Here is a 24,675-nt window from a genome sequence, read left to right as displayed (position 1 = left end):
TACATGTACGAGCGTGATAATCAGCTTCTGTCGCGTGAAGTATTTTAGCCCTTACAATGAAATTATCCTGTCCTTCCTGTTACAGGGTTCGTACCCTTTTTCAGAAACAAATTTCCAGGACTTTTCCAGGACTTTTCCAGGACTTTTCCAGGACTCAGATTGATTTTTCCAGGGCTCTAAAATTCACATTAACCCTTTCACTCCCAAGATCTCAATGCTAATTCTCCTTACTGTCTGTCATACATTTCAAATTTCTTATTTGAGTTTAACAGATTTCCATAACTTTCCAGGACCAGTAGCCTTTTTCCAGGACTTTCGGCTCAGGCAAACGTTACTATGTACGTTTTTATGGATTTACCCGAAAGAATACTGGCAGATTCCTATTACAATTCGTTTTTTGAACAAAGCTGAATTAAATAAAGAAAAGATAAATCTCTCTATGTAACTGGGGACACTATAAAAATCGAGATATTTAAATAGGACTGAAAACTTCTCGTCGGAGGCTGCTCAGATGGCTTTGGAAAGTTTACAAAGCACTACTGGGCCCCACCCCTTATTTTTTCTTCCGGTAATCCAGATGGCATCTGTTTATGACTGTTTAGGTTGCTTCCCGCTTCGCACTGACATTTTCAATTACAAAAATGTTACAAAAACCTCAGAAATCCGCAATCATTTTACGCACGTGAAGTGCATGATATAAGCTGCTTTGACATCAGACTTACCCCTGCCACACAAACGGGATTCTCTTAATTTAATCAGGATGGTTGACTCAGTTTTGATCTCAAACGAAGATGAAGGGATGGGACACACTTCCTTCAGTACGATGGGCCGATCTCTAATGCTATTGGTAATGAGAAAGACCACACTGAGGCTTAAACACGTTCTGTTTAATATCGCCTTTACCTTCCACGTTCTCAAACGTTCCACTACATGTACTTCCCTGATGATAAAGAAAATTATTTTACAGATAATTGTTACTCAAATTATATAAAGATGTTCAAGAGCCGTATCTAATGATTTCATTCGAAACTTTGTACATTTTGAGCAATTTACTAGAAAAGAAAACATTATCTACATAAAAAGCCTACGATTATCTTAACTTTCCCACACTTATTTCAGTAACGATAGGTTCACTAATCTACGATCCTCGACACTGAACCCTTTCACGGTAAACGGTGCCGAAAAATGGTGTTCGTCCTACAACTTTCTTTGCGACTGATTATCTACTAAGCAGTGTAGCAAAACATCTAGATAAAATACTGTATACTTTAAAATTTACAAGATACTGTATACCTTTAACCTCTGTCATTACTAGGAAACTCCAACAACCAACTATCGTTAACAGAAAATAACGCATATGAGCTGTGTGAAACCTTTGCCTCGAAGTTAAATTAGCATGTAACTATTGCTCACTAATGCAGGAGATAATAAGAGGTAGTTTACGAACCTTGGAGAAAAACAAAGTATTTACCCTTTTATTAAGATGCAATTTACCTACATGTATTAAAACGTTTAAGAAATCTCAACCTTACGTAAAAACCGAACTGTAAAACGTTTTTAAACTGCCATTGACTTCAGTTTTGATTTAATATATATGATTATATTACTCTGGTGAATTATTTCACCTTAAGCTTGTTGTCGTGGTTAACTTAGTATCTCATCTATTACGTTTAACTGACAAAGCGAATGATTTTTAACCGTTTTGCATTCTCTATATCTCACTGGAAAATTATACAACAATTGCAACATAATCTTATACTTACACTGGACCTTCTTGTTTGATAATAAGACCCTTCTTGTTTGATAATTCACTGCATGGCAGCAAGAACCGTGAAGTCCACTAAAAAGTCAGCACTTGCTAACACGTTCAAGCTCCTCGACATTACGCTAAATAAATACCTACTAAACATGTGAGACATAATCTTGAAATTCTTCAGATTCTCCAGTGACTCATCATAATCCATCCCAAGCGAGAAAACGTAATACTTTATAAAGGACTCGTCGAGGAGTCCAAGGCAACAGAATGTCGAGGGAGAAACAAAATTAGTAACTGTGTCTTTCACATCTGCAACCCTCGTACTACGTAACCACACCCGCCACTTTAGCTCGACTCTTACAAAGATCGAACTCCAATTAAAAACCTCAGGAACGATACTTTGTGTTCAGCCAAATGGAGGCACAGTTCAGCTCCTTTAAACTCCCCTGATTCTGGTTCCCACCACATTTAGTGCCAGGTGATAACATAACATCTCTGTTTCCCTGGTAAGCGGACAAACTAAGCAAGACCAAATGAATCGGGGGAATAATTTGTAAAGCAACTGTTGTGCTTCAACACCTAGCTATATCATCGACAAAATGCGCTTTGCGCTTTGGCAAATAATCGCAAGAGAAAACATTAAAATGTTTGAAAACATTTGTTCTCTTAGTCGAGGAAACAAGCTCTGTTTGCAATGTGAACCAAGTCTATCACACTATGGAACTACTGTGAGAGTCGTCATGTAGATCAATAATTATTTTCCTACTGCATTACGAAAGCAAAGCAAGCCACGTTTACAGGTACTCATCAACAAACAGTAGTTCCTTTCCTCGACGGTCTCCAAGGTTCGTAACTAGCCTCTACTGCGGCTGCGCAGGATTAGTTTCATTAAGTAAGAGATCTGCAAAGTCATCACCCATGGCGGCTGCCATCGCAGCCATGTAGCTTGCAGGCCCACCGAGCTGGCCACCGAGCTGGCCACCGAGCTGGCCACCGACCGGTCCGCCTTGAAGGCCGCTAAGAAACACTTGACTCAAAGCCAGCTCAGACGCCATTTGTCCGTAGTCTCCCACAATTTCTTGGTTTGCCAAACCGAGTTCTGTACCATCTAGGAAGGTGGAGCTGGCAACCGACTGGGGTGATGCTGGTGAAGCAGGAGAGCCTCCAGGGTACAGGCCATATGGCATATCTGGAAAACCGCTAAGTGGAAACGAATTTGATGACAGAGTTTCCTAGGCAACCAAAAAAGAGATTACTACGACCATTAGACAAGGAAGACAATACTACTTAGATATGTTTGAAATATATGGTTTCCAAGAGGACACTAAGCCCTTAAGACATTGCTCGTGAGAACGCAAGTGAATACTCAGCTGACACACTTCGTTATAATCACACGACAAAATAAGAATAACTTCTGTCTGTACGTTTCCCTTAAATTCCATCACGATTCAGTCAGATAAATTGCTGTCCTGGATTTCTACTCAGGCCCGGCTTAGTGAGAAGCTTCAATGTAATCGGTTAACTGATACAAACAAGCGACTTCACTAACATCAAACTGAAACACATCAAAAGACACTTACCATGGACCCATCCTTTCCAGCCTGATACATCGGACTCTTGCCGCCTTGTTTACTAAGAATAAAATAAGTACAGGTTAGAAAAAATAATCACAAGAAAAGCCACCACTTCCTTTGCACAAACGGCTTTCACATTTTGTATCGATTTCAATTTTAAGCAAGTGGCACAACTAGTCTGATTGCAGATGGTATAGAGACAGCCCAGATACGTATGGTTGCCAGAAAGAACCGCGATGATCGTTAAATATCGATAAGGGTTTTTTTTTTTTTCAAAACCAGCAGACTAACCAAGAAAGATGACGTTTAAAATTAACAATTCGGTCCCAGTAAATGCTTACAGTTGATGGGAGATGCAAATAAATACAATGCATTTAACTCCTAGACACTGATGACCGTAAAGTGGATAAGTCAATATCTGTTCACTGTTAATTAATTCTCACCCCGCTAGCCTGACCGCCAGGAAAGCTTGTTGATATTCTGTATTTTCAGCAGCTGCGTTTTCTACAAAAAATAAGTTAATGAAGAGGATTCTACTTGCAAGGATTAATCACAACATGTTGACTAAATGCAAATAGTAATCAAGCAAGGGCTCACAAGAGTTTCCAGAGAAATAATTGTTTGTTTACTCCATAAAAATTACGAAAATAAAAATAAAATAAAACACGAAAATTTTAAGACGCCAGTAATGGTCCCCCCCTCCCCCATCCTCACCCGCTTGTAGCTTGTATCTTGTACCTTATTATATTATAGGATTATGAGCACTGTATACAGGGTCCTTACCATCATTCGTATAGTATTGGCCAAAGGCGTCGTTCTTGTCGATGTGTGGGTAGAGATAAACGAGTTCCTCTAAGTCTTTAAGGCGATCAGAAAACTTTCGCATTTGTAAGTGCGCGTTCGTCCATGGAGCTACATCATACACTTCACAGGGACCTGAAAAAAAACAAACAAACAAATAAACAAAAACAGCTGTTGGTTTGAAGCTCTGGTGTGCGTTCCTCTCTCTGGATAATTAGAGTCGTGACATCTCTTCAATACCCTCTACCGTCCTCCCATCAAAACCCTTTAAAAAGCACATTTTCTGCAATTTTTTAGAAATTCTAGTGATTATCCAACTAAATTTGGAGTGATACTGTATGACATAGCGGCAATAATTGCTATTTCACCATGTTGAATGACTAAGAGTAACATAGGCGAACATAAGGAAGGTAAAACATTCAAGAAAAATTGTGAATATTTTTACACGATAATTAAAAAGGGTTGCTGGCCGTTCTAGAACGTCTCCACTTAACATTTCATGAGTTCAACATTGAATTTTGATTATTATTTCCTTTTATGGCAGGAAGGTTGCTTGTTTTTACGAAAACAACTGTCACAGCAGTATCACTTAGTAACACTTAGTATCACTTACCACCATCAGTGAACGAAACATAGGCGACGCTGACACCACCCACTTCACCTTCACTGAACCTCAACAGGAATGTGCCAGGATTACACCCGCTTAGCATATCATGCGCGGCATTCTTGCTCAAAAAGCCAGCCACGCGTCTACAAATACAACCAATAGAGTGATTGACCTTCTGTCGTGCATTTATGATTAAATAAGTACTTCGCAGGTTTGCAATGTAGATTCAATGTGCCTGCGCTGTTCACACTCAAACGATACTCAGGGCTCCTTGTCTCCACTCTAGACTTCATACGTATGCGTTTTCGATCAAATTAGTGTGGAAGGTGTAAACGCCTTAGAGTAGAGAGGCTCTGAGTCTAGCTACAACACGGAGTGGCGGTAACTTCTAATTTCGCGTCGTATGTTGCCAAATACCTCAATATTTGAATGACAACTATATTGTTATTATTAACCTACCCGTCTTTCCACTCATCCAGTAACCGCCTTGAAACTACATCCAGCGCACCAAAAAACCATTTCCAAAAAGAAAATGACCGCTTATCCACATGATCCTAATGTGAGATGCAAATAATATTGAAGTCTATCCTTAACGTAGACAAAGCAAACCGTCTAGGGTTACATCGTACATGGAGTTCAGAACAAATCCGTAAACCATAACAGAATGTGGAATTATTAACTGGACCCAAAACAAAACTACAAGTTACACGACTTATATGAAATGCATTACATGAGTGAAACACGAGGTTTATATAACGTACCTTATAAAACATTTGTCTCGTCACCATGGCGTTGTCCCTACCTCCCTCGAGTTTTCCTTGAAAAGAAGAAAACACGATAATTCGAATGGTTATCAAAACACAATCACTGAATATCTCGCTTCTGAAGCAGTGTTCTCGATAGTTTCAAGGAAACTAATATATAGATTTAGCCAAGCCTAAAAGCGGAGCTCCTGATTGCAATAACTCACCTTATTATCCAACTGCAGCGAATACCGTCCAAATAACAGTACAAATATACAGCGATATTGTAGTTATTTGTACAGTAGAAAACCTGTTTGTCGTACAGGTTGGCGCGCGTACGGAAAACTGTCACACTCTCCCTCTTTTCATTGATACATTTATTGACTACAGTAGTTGAATAATAAATCTCTTATTAGATGTTCTGGTGTGTAGTATCGCTTTATATTTTTACTCGTTGTTTGTATTTTGACTCGCCCTACGGGCTCGTCAAAATACGGCAAAACTCGTAAAAATATACAGCGATACTACACACCAAAACAACTAATTAGATATATAGAAAAAAGAGGATTTGTTTTGCTTGGATCAGAAACTCAAAAACTGACCAATTGTGAGCATGCAATTGTTCAGCGTGTGGTTTCGTTTTTTTTTTTTCCCAGTTAAATTCTAACAAACTGACGAGACGATTGCACAAGGAATATGTCGGAAGAAAAGTCAAAAACGCGCCAGAGGTAAATTTGCGCCGAAATTTTGTCTTTGCACGTACTCCCTCCTTCTCCCCCAAAGTAATAACTTGGCTTGAGCCTGCGATCCAATGGAAAAACCAGTCCCTGGTTAGAGGTCAAGTTCAAAAACACACGCACCCTCAATGAGCTCTAAACCTGAGCCCACGATACGTGATACTGGTCAGCGGATAGCTTGTTTTGACAGCTGTCAATTAACCATTACACGGATACCCAAAATCAAAGATATAGCTATGGTAATGGTGCTACTCTCTTATTTTTCATGGTATTGGCGTACGGACGGACGTACTTATGGACGTACGTACGGACAGTCACGTGACAACCCAAATCTTTTAGATCGATGGGTTATCAAATTTTCTAAGTTATGGGGCTCCGCTCGCGCGCCCCGAAAGGAGCTCCGCTAAAAGATCTTGGCGTGGGCGAAACGTTCACTTCTCTAGTCAAAAGAAAGAAAAACAAAATAAGCAACAGCAGACTCTACAGCGTAACACAACAGGAGTTCTACCTGGAAAGAGTTTTGTTCCTAAGAAAGCCATGCTTTCGGGACTGAGTTCACCCTCATTATTGAGAACCCAACGTTTATTGAGAGCCTCAGCAACACGTGACCATTCGACTTGATCCGGGACATCGAACAATTTTCTTTCCTAAAGACAGAACAAAATTGTTTTAACTCTGGGAAATTCTTATCTACTGATGTTAAGATATGACTTACTTAAAAATATTACGTTTTGGATTCTCTAGAACGATGGATAAAGCAAAAGGACAAGAGCGGTTTACAACGATGTTTGGCTAATAAGTTCTTTAATTTAGGGGGTGGGAACTAATCAAAACTTCACACAATGAAAGTACGCGAATATCCAGTTACATCTGACGCAACTTGCCTACAAAGCATTAATCTGCACTCACAAAATACTCGACATGTATACTTCTGATAATATAACTATAACAAATATAAAATACGAGCTATTTTCATTTCAGAATATCCGGAAGAAGCCCCGAACCTTTTCGGCAAATGCGTTGTCCCAGAAAACGGTAGCTTCGGCTTCACACTGTTGATTTCCATGAACTGTAACAACCACAGGCACCGACATTACCTACGGATCACAATAATAAACCATTGATATTAGTTATGGACTATCCTCGATACAATGTTAAGCATCTGTAAGAAACTTCTGAAAAAAATAAATTTGGTAGTGGTATTTTAGGAGAGACAGGTGCAATAATATTATCTTTGAGAACTTCCACCTAAACTTAGGAAGTTACAAGAAAAATTCCTTAAACCTATATGGATTGGACTTTTGAATGTTCGTGGGACTGGGGAAGGCATTATTTCAACAAGCATTATTATCCGTGAGACATTCATGTGTCGATTATGAGTTCAAATGGCATATGTAATGATGTCATAAATCGTAAAAACCACAATCTTCGATTGCTATCGAGTCAGGCGAATATTTTTAGCACTCAAAATTAACTTCAGAACTAAATTATTTCGAGAATACTACATAAAACCAAACTGCAGAGATACAGTATACTGAATGAGGCTGAAAATTGCGAGAAAAACTCCATACTAGACTATACTGAGACGACGACTGACAATACATGGTTGCCAGGGGAATTCAAGTCAAGAATTTAAATCAGCCACACTTCTAAAACCTGCCGTTGTTACGTAGTCCACATACCGAAATATTAAACTGTTCCTTTCCTAAATTAATCTGTGTCGTGAAAAGTAACGAAGACTTTTCCTCCGTCACCACTTCCTTGTTTTTACCGCCCTGTCTCGTGGCCTTGGTCAGCGACTGCACGACAAAGAAAAGATAACACGTTACCTTAGCTAGATGACCACCGAACAAAGGCTACGTTACAGTCACTAATCGAAAGTCGAGATTCCATGTAAAAGAAGTTCTACAGAATCGGGTGTAGTTTCGCTCTTACCAAGTTCTTGAACTCGCCTATGAGTTTGCCTGTTACTTGATTGAATTCCAGCGCCTAAAAGAAAGAGAAAATAAAGTTGTTATTTACATGAGAAAAGGAAAAAAAATCCACGGGCATTTAACATAAGGTAGACAAATACACTCACCTTTTTACTGTTTAGCACAGGATTGTTATTTGATGGCGCAGTGCTGCGTTAAAAAAAAAAACATTTTGAAAGCAGTCAATAGATGTAGAATTTAAAGGAGCTCAATCACGGTATTACGAGTTATTTTGGCCACATAGAGAATTACCTTTAAATTGACGGAAACCTGAAAATAGTAGTTAACTTATATAGCAAAGCATCAAAGAGATAATAATAAACCATAAAGGAACAAGGATGGTTAAGGATAAAGAAGATTAACGCGGATTACCAAAAACGAACTTAAAAAATTTAGGCTAAACTTTTGAAACGCATGAACCGTAACTCCTTTAATTAACAACTTTTTTTCCAATTAATGCTTGGTGCTTTATCTCAAATAAATCTACTAGGTACAACAAGACCGATGTTTAGACTAGTTATGGGGCCAAACTCATCCTCAACAGATTCGTCTGACAGACAAATCAATGGAAGACGAATTAGGTCACCCAACTCGTCTAAACACCGGATTTTTTCTTAGACGATTTATCCGTCCCAGGCAGACGAATTACCTGTCTAAGACAGCTAATTCCTCCCTAGTATAAATTCGGCCTTATGATAACGAAGTTTGTTTGACGTTCAGTATTGCTCCTAATTTTCTCTCCATATTTATGAACATGTACGTCTAAGAGGCATTGTTCGTCCCTAGCAGAGGTAAATACGACCAGCAAAGTTGTCTCAAGTTCTTACCTTTTAGAGCGATTCCCAGTGTGAAGACCTTGGGCTTGTTTTTCGCTAAAAACAAAAAAATTAACCGCATGACAGACATGAGATTCTAAAAGGAAAATATTCTGTAGAGTGTAGAGATCAGAAGTACTTACGAGATCAGAGAACACGTGACTTCAGGCGGGTGGATTTGGACGTTAAGCTTGTCACCAAGAAGGTGCCTATACACAAATGAATGTTGGAATTACTTGGTTAACATGAAGATGAAAAAAACAACAACAAAACAACACAAAAAGTCCAGGAAAACTTGCAACACATACAAATTAGCTTATTTAGTAATCTTATTTATATTAATATATTATTCCCATACCGAACAGCAACTCCAAACTTTGTTTGTATCTTCAAGACTTGTGGAGGTTGTTTTTCTATGATAAATGTCCTACAAAACAAACAAACCCGGTTAAACTATCATTCAACTACATTTTTGCATCATTTAAATTGTAACCCTTTGATTACTAAAATGAATCCTCCTGGTCTTTCATTAATGCTGCAATATTACCAAAGAGAAGATCGCGACATAAAATAAAAGGTTCTTACTGCCATAACAGCTGAAACACATCCTTGAATCTTTGATGAAATACACCAAACGCTTCTTTTTCCAATCTTTAAATTCAAAATCTACACCTAACTAGAACTTACCTGTTTAAAAATAGCCTCATAAGGTTTCTTGCAGACGTTTTGACATTATCCATGCGCTTAAGTTCTATTTCATTACCTTGGAATGCTTGGTGGAAAAGGTTGTCAAGCTGTGATGAAAGGACACAAATTCAATGCATCAATCCCTTTAGTCGGACTCTAAAACATTGAGTACTACGCACAGGTATAACTGTGTATCAGTAAAATGGCAAATGTCTTACTAGCTAAATTTGAACGTATGGCTCACAGATGCCCGCTTTTTCTGACTTCGTAGATCCGTCCCTGTCAAATTTTGAGTTTTATCAAAACGTTAAGATTAAAGAGGTCAACCACTTGTAAGACAATCAGATAGTTCAGTCAGCACTGAATTTCTGTCATCTTTGATAGAAACTTAATGCTTGCAGAAACATGTAGTCAGATAGACAAACAAATGCCAAGATCATTGCCTTCCAAAAGCAATCGGACCCTGATCAATCAAGGCCACATTTTTCTGCCATCAATCTATCATCTGAGCAGAAGGTTTCATCATGAAACAGAAGGTCACTTCTGTGGGCTGTGATTGGCAGGTTTAAGTCCAGTTGGTTCATTGCATTATAGCAGCAAAACCAATACTATTGTTAGTTTGGTGATGAACTTAACTGTTTACGTGTTATTTACAAGCCCGGCAGTAAACAGCAGTTTCAGTTACCCTCTTGGAAAAGGGAAAGGCAGAGTTTTCACTTATGGCTTACAGATCCTTTAAAGGTATCATGTGTCCCATAAAAGATAACCCCTTTCAAGCTCCCGGTAATTTTCCAAACAGCACGTATACTAGGCTGGATTTCTGTTGCTGTCTCATTTGCAATCTATGTTCTTTCCTGGGCTCTGTTCCCAAACAGTAGCTGGTAATCGAGACTACACCTTTTCGAGCATTTAGCCTGAAGTGGTGAAACTAAGTCAGTGTTGTCCAATCCTAGTAGTGCTTAAGATCTGAAGCCCATCAGTATTTAGTTGACTTTAATTTTGGCAGATGTGTAAGTACTGTACCTACATTCAATTGACATGATTTACCCCAACCTACACCAACCCAGGTTGCCCTGCAACTTTTAGCACTAATCTTGGAAGACCTGATGGGAGAGAAGCCAGTCTGTATAATTTTTGCAAAATGTTGAAATCGTTCACACAACAACAGATAAATGAGTAAATTGAACCAAAATACAAATTCCACTGGCATAAAAACTAAATAACATAAACCAAATAGTAATTTTTAAAAATGTAATAAAGATTTAGAATGGTCCTCACAACTGACCTGTGAAGCCTGTTGAAATAGTTTCCACAGTAGCTCTGCCAGCGTTTCACAACTATAAACAGTAAAGTGAACAACACAGACAACAATTTAGTGGCATAATGTACAGTCTATGCACACAACAGAGTAAAAGTAGACAGGATTGAGGGCAAATATCTTAATATTTGAAAGTACATACACTTCTTGAAGTTTGTCAAGAGGTGGTGGACATGGAAAGCCACAAAGCGACCTCTGTTGTAAATGTCGCCATTCAGCAATTTCTTCAATACATGTTTTGACTATGTCTGACAATTTTTTTAGGTGAGTACAAAGGCATTCAATGAAGCCCTGGAGATGATAAGAAAGGAAGAAGGAGAAATTAGCACTAACTGACAGAGTGACAATTCTTATAAAATAACATATCAACAAAATCATAACTCTTTTTATTTCTTCAACTGAAAAATTTAACAGTTCTTAGTAAATCCCTAAAGTAGCAACAGTCTCAAACTAATGTACCCAAAATGTAGTGGCCCCAAATAATATTCAGGAATTGCTCAGAAAATATCAGTGTAGACAGACAGGGCAACAGATACCAACCATAATACATGTACAGGCCATTGATTATTTTACTTTGATGTATAAGAATTCTTTGTAAACAGGACCATTTGATCAGTAGTTTAATGGGTTAACCATTAAGGCTATAATCCTAATATATGTAAAGCAAAAAATTTAATTGATTTGTAAATTATGTCTCTGTTACTACGATAAATAAGTTTAACCTTTTGTGCCATTGGGCAGATAGCTGTTACAAAAACATATCTGCTATCCACACAAATCTGTCCCTTTCACCATATTTAAGAATAAGTCGATCTTTTCATAAATATGAACATGTACCAGTCTTTTGGCAATTGACAGCTCTTCTCCCATCTTGCTTAGTTCGTGCTGCATTTTTTCCGTCTCCTGCTTTATTTGGTCCAACCTTTGTTTCTGCACAGTGAGACAACTTATTAGAACTTAGATTCTTGGATACAGTCTTAATGCACTTGTAATTGAAACACAAAAATCGGTATCAGATTCTTATGCAAATTCACCTTGTCATTTTCACTGAGCTGAGATGAGTTTTTTGTTTTCTGTGCCTCCATTTGATCTGTAAAAGAGGTTGAACTAAGCTGCATTTTACTACACACTACACTTGAAATATGTCTCACTCAGTAGCTTACTCAAGATTACATTAAGATTTGTATTCCCAAAACCACCTTTAAAGTCTATGCTAAACATTGAAAATTGTTTGCCTTTGAATTTTGCAGCATAATTTGTACTTAAAATCCAGTAACCCTGTCTTTGACAAACAGACATAAAAAGCATATTACAGAAGTCATGTTTTTTGGCCTTTTGATTGCTGTTGTGATTGTTTAAAGTTTATATACATATAGGTAAATTCTTCATCTCCAATAAATTCTTTATACAATAAGCCAGGAAAATGTTCTGCTCTATCAAACTGCAGATTTCTGTTCTTTTCATTGAGGACAAGGCACATCATTCTCATAGACACCAACTGCATTATATCCACAAAAAGTAACTGATACAAAAAAAACCCTTTCTACCTACATTTATCTATTTTCCCGCTCACTTCCTGGAACTTGATCACATATTGTTCTTTAAGCTGCTCTATCTCCTTGAGGAGGGCATCATTTTTCTGAAAAATCATGCATTCATGAACAGTTTTCTGTTGTTGTTTTTACTTATTTATCACAAAATTTTCAAGATATTACATGCACATTTTACAAGCCTTCTTGACAAGTGTTTGTGGTTACAGGGTAGGTTACATGTAAGTCTGCATTCCAACCAGGTGATCTATCAGGCTGATGCTTACATAATATTCCTCCTGTTTTCATAGCATGAAATGATGGTGCTAGTTCATTATACATAGCGTTACCCCCACCTCACCCTCCAAAGCATTTTAAATAATTTTAAATTAATTTGTTAAAAGAAGCCACTTTACAGCAAAAATCACCATCTACATTGTACATCATGGTCTTGGTTGGCTTCTGTGCAAAATGTTTCTTCTAATTATTCTTAAAAATAGAATATGGGACATAATAGTGGAATAGAAATTACAGAAGCATAGATGCCAATGACCAAGAAAGTACAAGCAACATGACATCCATATGACAGTGGACTGCTGAAGGAAACAACTCGCCAAAACAGTGAGGATTGAATTGCTTCAATCATAGCTGTTGAAGACCAACCAATTACAGCAAAGCATCATGCTTTAAAGGTGAAGTGTAACCATGCAGTTGACCATGCAATCAAAAAGTCTCAACCACATCACAAATGATCACATCGTGAGTCACACTAATAAGAACATCATCAGTTACAATATACCTGGCTCTCCTTGACAAGTATTTCAAGTTGTTGTTTCAAAACAGCATACTGATCAGGGGGAGCATTTTCTTCAGTGTCCATGTCTTCCATTTCCACAGTTGACAGTGTTTCTAGTGGAATCTTAAGGTGCAAAAAAGGAGAAAAATAACATTTTCCATTTATAAACTATGAAAATTGTCATAAATCTCCTGATGTTTTAAAGCTTTCCTGAACCAGTGCCATGTCTCTTGATTGCAGTTACAGATAGAAAGATATGACGTTTCTGATTAACCAATGTATCGGGGAAGGTCTTTTCTTTCACCAGTTTAAATTAATTCTAAGTCATTAAATTGTCACAATAATAATTATTATACTTAAAAGCCATCCTTATAACACGTCTTGTTTCCATCTCTCTCATAAAAATGAGTACAGTGTGTACATGATGTAGGTCAGTTGACCTACAAAAAAATTAAAGAAGTCAAAAGAAATCTTGACAAATCTTAATTACAAAAGCATACATTTGATATATTAGAATATTACAAAATAACCCAAAGCAAATATGCATGCTGATTGGTTTAAAACAGTGTTTCTATAGCTTGATAGAAACACAGAACTAGCACAAGCTGTTGACATAATGATGGCCCAAGAAATGAGAATCTTTTTATTTTTTTTCTTTACGGTTTTTCTAAAAAAAAAAATAGAAACCATGCTCTCCGTGTTTCTATCGAATTATAGTTCTAAACACTCGTGAAGGTTTGGGAGAACTCAAAAAAAGCTGTGGAAACACTCGCCTGTTGGCTCTTGTTCCCACAGCATTCCTCGTTCTCCCAAACTTTCACTCTTGTTTCTATAACTTGATACATGTAGAAACAAGGTACTCATTTTCTGTATTTCCTGAAATATGTTACTTGATTGCAAGTAATTCTGTGTGAGCTTTGATTGTGTCTTCCCTGTGACTGCCATTTTTCATCAGAGCCACTTCCACTGGTCTGGTTTAGATGTCAAAGTCAGTAAGAGAGGCATAAGAAAAAAAACTAAAAATGTGAACACCTGCTGGGAGCAGGCAATGGATCAGTTATGTAACATTTTTTACCTGACAAAATCTGGGATCGCTGGGCAATGGGAAACAGAACATTTTACAAGGATGGCCTTACACAAACTCTAGTCACAATATCTACTTACAGATGTTGCACTTTGAACTAATTCTCTCAGCTTGGACACAACTCCATGAAAATACTCTGCAAGTTTGACTGGATCACTGCCATACTTCACCTAACAAATCATGATCAGAGTGTCAATGAATACAAAAATTTGTGCTTGCCTGATTTTCCAGTAAAATTCACATTCATTTGATTACTTGTAAATTATGCTGAACAAATAACACATTGCAAGAATTATGAGGCCATTTGTATTACGTAATCACATGATTTTGAGTGCAATTTGGAATAAATAACCACAAGTAAATTTTTCAAAGGCTAGGTGTTTCTGAATAATTTTCAAGTTGTAATTTATTCCAAACTGTATGAAAATAATCATGTGTAGATTTCGTAGAACATTGCCTTCTTAGTAACCAGGTTAACTTAGTAACCACACATAATTTACATTGGACGATGAAAACCTAGTTTTCAGGGTCTTCCCCTAAAGTAGGTTTGCAATGCCTGGAGGATAAAAATTCATCATGAACAAAATGGTGTGTTTTCATTGCTGTTTTATATAATTAGGAGGAAAACAACTTCAAAATAATCAATCTCTTTGGAAGTTTTACTTGTGGGGAGGGTAAGCAGCTGCTTTATCACTAATATGAAACACTTTTTCTGTTTTATGCAGAAGAAAGCTCTGATTATGCAGAGGATTCAGATGTTAGTGAATTATGGAGATCCGCACCACCACAACCCATCAGATTTCAAGTCAGAAGTGTTCAGAAAATGACTAATTAACTTCCCCTATCTTTGCATGGTCTTGGGAAACTTCAACCCCTCTCAACACACCATGGATGACTGTCAGCACTGACTTTCAGTGTTTTCATACTAACCTCAGAAATCTTTCTAAGTTGCAATTTGCACTTGTGCTACACTGGTGTTACAATTTAACTGCACTACTGTTAACCAAACAGAATCGAGCATCTTTTTTCAGTGTATAAAATAGAGTAAGAATGACAAATGATTGATAATTCAGGAGTTGACAAACAGAAGATTAGGGTTTACTACAAGAGGGCAAGCAAATTATTCCGGGGGGGGGGGCACTGCCATATATGGGCTATATAGGTATGTGCCGCTGTGAAGGTATGGTTTTCAAGCAGTTCACTCTGGGATAGGGTATATAAATCAGAGCGTTTGGGTCTAGAATAGGGTATCATTTTTCACAAAACTGACTGGTTGGTTGAAGGTTTTATCTAGAGTAAGGAAACCAGAAATTGCCACTCAAAAATATAGAAAAATCAAATCGGCAGTTTAAATTTACGCAAATCGGCCTCAACAGTGTCAATAGATGGGGGGATTTGGGGAGTTTACTCTAGTATAGGTTAGCAAAATTCAGCTGAACTAGCTCTGGTATAGGCTAAGGGTTCCAGGGTCACAGGGGCACATCCCCACCCAGAAATTCCCAAAGTACCCCCCCCCCCGGGCAAATTATAGTCTGCAATGGGAAAGGTGAACAAATAAGTGCCTTCAATTACCTCTAACTGTTGTATCACGTCTTGTACTTTTTTTGCTAACAGCACATTATGGAAATCATTTAAGGAAATTGAGGCCAAGCCTTCCAGCTACAAAAATAGGCAAAAAACTTTGTTAGCACGCAGTTACATTACTGTACAAAATGTACGGATCTATTGAATTTTGTGTATATTTCTTTTGTGTGATGAATTATATCTAGTTGTAAATAAAGAAATTAAATCTGGCTGAAATTTCACAAAAAAAAAACAAAGACAAAGGTAAATTTTGGTGCTAGCTGCCAAGGCCAGTAAAACCAACTGGGATTGTTAATGAGCTGGCTCAGTGTTAACTAGTGCATCCCTGAACAAAGACTACTTTTGGAACAATCATAAAGAAACTCAGAGAAGTAGAGCTGCTGTAACCAATATTTATTTGAATTTCTTGTTGCTGAATTTTAACAGCTTGAGCTGCTGAATTTTAACACCATGGGTTTCGCTATGTTCTGCTGACAAAAAAGGAGCTATGAAAAGTCATGTACCTGACATTTATGAACACCAATAGCAATTTTTACACTTCAGAGAGCCACAATGCAGTAAACAGCAGCTAAGGCAAATCAGCCATGGTTACTATGACCCCATCAACATCTTGGGAAATCATGTTCCAAACCAATATCATACAGTGATAGAAGCTTACAGAACTCAAGTTCTGAAAGTTTCCAAGTCTTTATGAGCCCTGCTTTAACTGTGCCCTAGAAATGTTCACTTCAAAACACACCAATGAGAAGGTATTTCAAAAATAGCATGGTTATGTAAAACCAACAGCATGTGTTGGATACACTTTACAGGTATATATATGTACTGGAAATAAAGCCACTGGTTTGGCATTTTTGTTGTAAATCGCAGATATTCTCTGTTGAAAGCCAAACCACTGTGTGAGAGAGAACTGTATCTACAGGTTACCAAACAGACTTACTTACCTTTTTTTTATGATCATTTAGTTGAGCTATTGTAGCATCCATTAGCTGCTTGGCTTTGATTACATTTGTTCCCTGAAGATTTACATTTATTGCCTCCTGCCTGCAAAAAATAACAAGTACACGAAAAAAGAACTCTTTATTATACAAAAAAATTAAACTGTGCATAATTGCACAAGAGTGTAAGTAGTGTAAGTACCCTGTACTGTAAGTACTGTAATTAAATGTTTTGCAAAAAAAATAATAATGATAATTAAAAACTGTACATAATTGTACATGCCATCAGTTTCTACAAAAACAAAAAGTCAAATGTTCAGCGTCAACAAGACCTTTTGTGGGTACAGCACTAAAATAATCTTCCTACAATAAGACACATCATTAAATCGTAATGGCACCCTAGTCAGTCATGTATATCCTTAATCTTATCCTGTTATCCGTTTCCATTATATTCATGTAACATTTTCATGTAGCGTTCAATCAAGGGCTCATCATGCCAGGAATGCAATACACTATGCATGTTCAAGTGTTAGTAATCTTCCACTGCACTATAAGAATACATTTTGATGCATTAACCATTTTTACAAATCTTTACAAAGTCATTATAAGATTAAACTTATTAAACTCCTTATGCAATCCACATGACAACCTGTCCCCTGTCTATTCAGGTAGATTGCAGAATACCATAGCTTCCTGGTATTCATGCCAGTATTAAAAAATGCTGTTATAAAAGGCAGTTGAATTAACAGACATTCCGAGTTGGAAATGCTATTACAACAATACAATTATTGATCACAAAATTGCAAGCTTCATAACTCATGGTATGTCAAGAGAGATAACGAACAAATGCATACCTGGAAAATTAAAACAACAAAAGAGAACAACTATTAAGAGCTATGGTTACTTCCTTGTGCATAAGGTGTTCTTAAACACAAAGGGAAAATATGAAAACGGCGGGCAAAACTTTTGCTACTGATTAAAACTATACAGACACAAAAATGGGGGGTACAGTCTAATCCCTACTTTCTTGGGGGGGGATGCTGAGGATTTCCTTTTCTTTTTTAATATAGCACAAATCACTGAGTACAAAGCTATACACATTGAACAGCACCAATTCCACGGTCAAATCATGTACTTCTTATCTTACCAAGGTTGAAGTTCCAACCACTGCATTAAATAAATGGACGCCTCGAATTCAATTGATCCGCCAAAAGCGGCCTGCAGCTCCGTCAGAATTTTATTCTTGTGGTGTCCCTCCAGGTTCTGAAATGTATCCCAACACGACATGGCTGGAAACTACGCGATCCCGAGGTAAAAATCTATTTCAAAATATCCTTCGAAATTTCGAGCCAGCACTAATTCTATCTTCGAAGGATCGTCTTCACTTCACGGTGAGTCCGTACGTTCTCGTGGCACGAGAGGTAAACAGTTCTGATCGATTTCATCACGGGTTTCGGTTTATATCGCCAAACGCGAGCCTCTTTCCGAGAAATGGCCAACTTCCTTTTTTCGGCGGAAAAAGTCGTCCGAGCATAGCCTTCGGATGGTCAGACAAGCATCGGACACTCTTCGGAACTAATCGCCACAAAAGGACTGTATCATTGCGTGACATCGGAAACCTGGAAAAACCGGAAATGAATTGGAGGTTGAGACAGCACGCCATTACTGTTCGCTCGAAATTTGTTTCAAACAAGATTATTCCAACCCTTTTTGCTGAGTTTGAAAAAATATACTTAACATTTATCATTTTACATACTTACATTAAATCTAGATTTTGTTCACGCGTTTCAAACCAGAAGTTTCAAATAATTGTTGATACTCAATTCTAAGAATCATGACCATCGGGGAAAACGCGGAAGAGTAAGTTATTTGCATTTTAACCCAGAAAGTATCAGAGGACTCCATTATTTCAAGTACATTCTTAGAAGAAACGGAAGAATAGAGAATTCTTAAAACATCAAATAAACAAATTATTAGGGCATCGTAGTATTCTTCTGAGAATATAATATTGGAATTCTGCCTAAACCGTAAATCAGTGTGGACAGTTGGGAGAATGGTCAGCGTTGTCTTACAAATTAGAAGAGTATCTTTCATACATTGTCGTGAGTTTTGAATATGCGCCCTATTTTCTAGCCAAACTCCAAGGAAAAAAATTAGGATTTTGTTATTCCTTTACTGACCCATCAATAATGAGGCAAACAACGTTACTACTCAAGAATTGAACTCTAATCAGAGCTCAGTGGAAACCCGCCCGTTTCTTCGAAGTATCGTGTTGTCTTCCCATTTTTCTATGAAATAAAAAATTACTCTTAGTTGGGTATGTAGTCACAAAACCATGGATTGTTGTGCATGATGCAGCGAGCCATGTTATGACGGAAGTTAGCCTTGCTTCCGAGTGCCATTGAACAAGACGTTCGCTGGGTCGTTACGTCGATCGCCGGAACGCGCCAACAGTGACCATCACGCGCGGTGTTTTAGGCACGGGTGGACAACTTCTTGAATTTAGACCTAAAATACAGCAACTCTCAAGACAGACAGATGCATTTAAAGCTGGGGCGATATTAAAGGTACTTATGTAAACTCAAAATACAAGTAAGAGATCACCAGCCATGTTCTACAATACATCGTAAGGGTGACGCGCTCTGGTCTTGTACACAGTGACAAATGATGAAACTCTGCTCCTTGTATAATGATTTCAGCTGACTGTTTTTCGTAATTTTCGTAATTCAATTGATTTCGATGATTTATATCAGTTTTAGATACCTTGCTACGCCCATCAGTTTAGCAAGAAGTCCTTAGCTGTTATTGCCGGCTCACGCGAGCTAGCCATTGTTTGTATCACATGTACGAAACTTTCGGATGGAATTTAGTTCGTTTACGTGTAAAGCCTGGTTTTTAGTTTATTTTGCATGGCTTACATAAAGAAGTTATTTTCGTGCTTGGAGAAGATTTTTGGTGATGAGGACTGGCATTTGAAAACTGAACAGCAATATTGTGGGCGTTCGATCGATCGACACTGGACGCGAAGTAACTTCTGATGTATCACGACTGAGTCATGCTAGTCTGTCGTCTTTATTTTTTCCACCTGTTAAAGGATAATTTGCCGTATATAATGAATGGGAGAAAAGTGCACTTTTAATAACTTATCTTTACAAAAGTAACTTATGAAGACTGTGTAAATTTGTGACATAGTGTAATCAGGGTAGAGTCTACCACCAAATCAAGCAGGCCTCACTCTACTGGACTTGTTTTGTTTGCTTTCAACTGAGAAACCACATTACTGCCTGTTTAGTACCAAAAGAACACACTCAGACATGTGCTCCCTCTCTTGTTGCATTCATTTATGTTTTTGTTTCAGTGTTATTCAAATTTGTAAAAAAGATCGAGAAACAGCAAATGGATGACATGAATTCGTTGCGTACTTATGATCTTCTTCATTGCAAAGGATCTTGAAAGATTTACCATAATCTGATCATGTAATTCACTGACCGAAGTAAAAAAAACCTTATCGAAACTTAACCGCAACAGAGTTACAAATACAATTTCACTGAAATAAACTTTGTTTTCACTAATATCGAAGCATGTGCTGGTCAACATAACGAATGTAAAGTTGCACGGTCTGTAAGATAACTAAGTCGGCCATTTTTACCGCCGCTATACAAAGAGAAAGTAGCTTTCTGATTCGGTAATTCGTTACAAACCGTCATAACTTATTTCTTCATCGTTCTAAATTCATCGAAGAATGTACCTGTTACCAATTTCCATAGTCATGATAATAACGAAACTTTTAGATGTCAAAAGATAGCGACACCATTCAATACGTAATACATTGTCAATAACTGCAACAGAGTTTAATACTGTTTTTCTTCGTAGGTTGTGTTTTTCAGAACTTTCTTTTCTTATATTTCGTTTTGTATAATTTATTTCCAGTCTTTTAAGCTTGATTTGAGTTCTCAAATGAACTCTTTCATCTCTGAAATTACGAAAATTGAACCTTAACAACAGCTGCTCGAGTAACTAACGCATGCACGCCATAAACAAGCCGACTGCTGCAGCCACCTCAATAAGAAATCTCTAATGGCTGGTGGATCATTGAAGAATAGAAATACGCACATTATAGCTTATACTGATTAGTTGTTGAGATAGTTCTAACCAGTAAAGGTGTTAAAAGCTTACTGTAAACGAATTTGTAGAAGGTTTTCAACCGCCTTCAAGCAAGATGGTGTGAATTGTATAGCGTTCATTTACAAAGATGTATTTGAAATAAACTCTCTGCAACTGTAAAACAACAAAAAGCTTTATACCCAAAATGCCTAACAGCCTAACACAATTAATTGAAACGCATCCTTCACTCTATAGTATATTCTAAAAAGTAAGCATGAATCGTAATTCTCAACTGATTTGCCTTGCATTAAGCTAGTGAAACGTTTGTCACTCTAAATGTGTTGGTCCAAACACTTCATTCAAGAAGTTCATGGTTATGGTTTTCAGCCAAAAACGTACTCTGACGCTGAAAAAACTTTTAAGTTGATAATTTCAAGTCTACCAGAGGAACGTTTTATCTGGAGGATTGATTGTAGTGGCATGAGATAGATGGGCTTCTTTAAAGCTCACATGCAATGATCGACAAAATGTTGATGAATTCAGTACATTTTAGGCCTTCCCGTTCCTTTTTGTTCAGTATTCACAGCTGCATATATGCCTAAGACATCTTATTTATGACTTTAAACAAAGGCAAAGAAAGTCTCTTTCTATCGTTCTATGTTCGAGGTAGTTTCAAGACTGATAAAGTAAGTGGACGAATCAACCTCTCATTTGTGCAATAAAATTTCTTTGAAACCCATTTTAACTGAGATACCCAGAAAACAAGTTAGCTTTACAACTCGTAGCAATATTATAGTTCCCTATTTATATATTAGCAATCAATTTACCTGTAGAGTAAAATCATTTACCTGTAGAGTACATTTATATGAATTAAGGAGTTCTTTTACCATTTACCATTTTTAGGTTGAAAATCTTTGTCATTCTGAGCTGCTTTCATTTTAAACCATGCAGATAAAAACAATGAACCAAAGCTGACTGAACTGGATACCAAAACTAAGTCATGATAAATGATCACATTTGTCGACTGAGAAAGATACTTTTATGTGAGAAGTAAAGATGATAACAGACATCGAGCTTTGCTTAAATGAAATATTCAGTTTGTTTGACTGCTGTATACAAGGGAAGTAGAATCTGCCATTAATTAACAGAGCACCACGTCACTTTTCTAAGAAAGTTCAGCTGTGAACACGTTTTCAAAGGTTGGTTATTCTAAATTAGCAATAACACACAACAGGAGAGAGACTTTAATCCAGAGAAAACGCAGAAAGTTGCAACATTTACACTCTGCAATTTAGGGAGGAAATTTTAAAAAACAATCAGATTCCTTTATGTCATGCACTTTTACCTTTGCATATAAGGATCACAAAATTATCTGTAAATAAAGGCTTAAGAACTTTTTTATTTAACATAAACTTTACTTAGAACTGCAGGAAAACCTTTGAAAATTGTTTAGTTGTTTTGACAAGCTAAGTAAAGTTTAGATAGGTCCTAGGTTTACCGAGAAAATTGTGTAGCTTGCATGGAAGATACCAGCTGTAGTCATGTTTATCAATTACCTCCTGTCACTTCGCATTGTTGAGCGTTGTAACTAGCTTGTTAGATCTTGTTTGCCATAGCTTCAGAAACGAGGAGAAGAATTTTACATTTTTCTGAGTTTCTAGCAGATGTTTGTCTCCTTTAAAAGCCCCATTACACCTTGTCTGTTTGCAGTAAATGGTTAATTCTTCCTGACCTTTCTGTTACTCTGCACTACTTTGCATTGTAAACTAAAGAAATGCTTTATCAAATAAGTAAACGTTTGAAGCTAAACGATTTAGTCAAAGTAACAATTATCTCCATCATTTTTTAGTGCAGAATATAGTTCTGCTTATGAGATCAAAATATTACTAAGGTTCTCTCCTCCTGGACACTTAAACTTTCAACAAAAGTTCTGATCACTGGTCAGTTGTTGTTCAATAGTTTAATTGATCATCTCATCTAGCATGTAATCATCATTTGCGCTGTATTTTCTTCGTACTTAAAGTTTATTACCTAAAGAATACCAATGAACATCATCATCATCAGGACATTATCAGCATAACATCATTAACGTCGTCAGTATCATTACGTTTTACCTCATTTATGTTCCTTACTAGACTAATGTATCAGCCAGTAAGATACTAGCTCAACAATATGTACAACGTGTTGTGTTTGACAAGTGCAGTATGAGCTATTTATACACTGAAACATGCAGGCTTCCTGTATCTAGTTTGGACGATTGTATGTACATTTGTTGTCGTCAATTATGTACTCGTCATCATCATTATTATCATCATTATTTTCGTCGCCTTCCCTATTATAGAAATCATTGGACATCACTCAGGAAACGTAGTTTTCTTTTAAACAGATTCAACACGTATTGCTGCCCTCTGTGATTCAGTTGGAAACCTTTCCAAAATCTGAATTCACATAAATGTACATACTGGGCCACCATTCACCTCAATATTATTAAACAAAATCTTCCCCATTGTGTTATTTTGATATCGGAGTATCTAGTCCCTCTATCGACACAAGTATCATTATTCATGTTAATTGTTATCACATCATCATCATCATCATCATCATCATTGCCATCACCTTCATCATCATTAGAAAGCTTCATTTGAAATTGCAAACTATATTCCGCTACAGTTCTTTCTTTCTACAAGTTTTTTTTTTAAAAAAATAAAAACTCCGTCGTTTTTCTTTTTCATTTTTGTGTGAAACATTGCAGAGAGCTTTATGTATTCACCCTTTCCCATTAGATTTTCCTGTCCAGTCTAGCCAGGTAGTATATGCAAATTTAGCCAATTCATTTTAACACGTTGCAGGAAATGGTAGCCTGTATTTCTTGCCTGAAACTTTAATCATATTAATAGGCATTGACACAACATAGTGACTAAAACAGGGTATTCATGTTGTGTCCATCGGTTTAATTCTGAGCTTGGGGGTCTCACTGTTTTTGCTTTTGTCACACGCATTAGAAACGTTTTTTAAACACCCTTTTAGGCATAGCTATGAAGCAAAGGAGAAGCAAACATTAGTTACGTTTTATAATGACATCAAGAATTTGTTTTTGTCAGTTTGGAGAAGATTTTTGGTGATGAGGACTGGCAGTTTGAAAACTGAACAGCGATGTTATGGCCGTTCGATCGATCGAGACTGGAGACGAAGTAACTTTTGATATCACGACTGAATCGTGCTAGTCTGTCGTCTTTTTCGCTTTATTTTTTCCACCTGTTAAAGGATAATTTGCGGTATATAATGCATGGGCGAAAAGTGCACTTTTAATAACTTATCTTTACAAAAAAAAAACCTAGTATGAAGACTGTGTAACTTTGTGACATAGTGTAATCAGGGTAGAGTCTACCACCAAATCAAGCAGGTCTCACACTACGACTGACTTGTTTTGTTTGCTTTCAACTGAGAAACCAAAAGAGTTTGCCACATTACTGCCTGTTTAGTACCAAAAGAACACACTCAGAAGTGTGCTCGGTCTCTTGTTACATTCATGTATATTTTTGTTTCAGTGTTATTCACATTTGTAAGAAAGATCGAGAAACAGCTAATGGATCACATGAATTAGCGGCGTGCTTATGAGCTACTTCATTGTA

General features: G+C 37.1%; 1 protein-coding gene across 2 annotated transcripts; it reads right to left on the bottom strand.

Annotated features, from left to right (window-relative positions):
* Nucleotides 1–866: 866 nt before the first annotated feature.
* On the bottom strand, nucleotides 867–18,438 carry LOC110051156 (signal transducer and activator of transcription 5B-like). Of its 2 annotated transcripts, none has more exons than XM_020757147.2 (26): nucleotides 18,087–18,438; nucleotides 16,946–17,045; nucleotides 15,993–16,079; nucleotides 14,501–14,590; nucleotides 13,340–13,459; nucleotides 12,563–12,650; nucleotides 12,046–12,101; nucleotides 11,849–11,941; nucleotides 11,154–11,302; nucleotides 10,979–11,030; nucleotides 9,694–9,800; nucleotides 9,365–9,433; nucleotides 9,150–9,215; nucleotides 9,019–9,063; nucleotides 8,299–8,341; nucleotides 8,154–8,207; nucleotides 7,901–8,017; nucleotides 7,223–7,315; nucleotides 6,727–6,865; nucleotides 5,500–5,555; nucleotides 5,198–5,292; nucleotides 4,745–4,881; nucleotides 4,114–4,266; nucleotides 3,774–3,834; nucleotides 3,337–3,388; nucleotides 867–2,988 (listed from the first exon to the last, which is right to left on the bottom strand). In XM_020757147.2, the coding sequence occupies exons 1-26, from the start codon at nucleotides 18,224–18,226 to the stop codon at nucleotides 2,617–2,619; spliced, it is 2,634 nt and encodes an 877-aa protein (XP_020612806.1). In that variant the 5' UTR covers nucleotides 18,227–18,438; the 3' UTR covers nucleotides 867–2,616. The 2 variants fall into 2 exon arrangements, with proteins under 2 accessions (XP_020612806.1, XP_020612808.1); XM_020757149.2 differs by having other exon boundaries at nucleotides 2,846–3,011.
* Between the last annotated feature and the right edge of the window lie 6,237 nt (nucleotides 18,439–24,675).

The sequence above is a fragment of the Orbicella faveolata genome, unplaced genomic scaffold, assembly GCF_042242905.1.
Source record: "Orbicella faveolata isolate gen_17 unplaced genomic scaffold, um_ofav_v1 contig_13, whole genome shotgun sequence".
Taxonomy (NCBI): Eukaryota; Metazoa; Cnidaria; class Anthozoa; order Scleractinia; family Merulinidae; genus Orbicella; species Orbicella faveolata.
The sequence above is the reverse complement of the archived record's forward strand: the minus strand, read 5'-3'. Positions and strand labels throughout refer to the sequence as shown.

What these genes read in the sequence shown, in the direction of transcription:
- LOC110051156 (XM_020757147.2), bottom strand. Translation starts at nt 18,226, where the DNA reads ATGTCGTGTTGGGATACATTTCAGAACCTGGAGGGACACCACAAGAAT. An exon ending in CGAGACAAATGTTTTATAAG is followed by an intron (nt 5,293 to 5,499) that starts GTACGTTATATA and finishes ATCTCACATTAG; the next exon opens with GATCATGTGGATAAGCGGTC. An exon ending in TGTTTCGTTCACTGATGGTG is followed by an intron (nt 4,267 to 4,744) that starts GTAAGTGATACT and finishes GTTTTTTTTCAG; the next exon opens with GTCCCTGTGAAGTGTATGAT.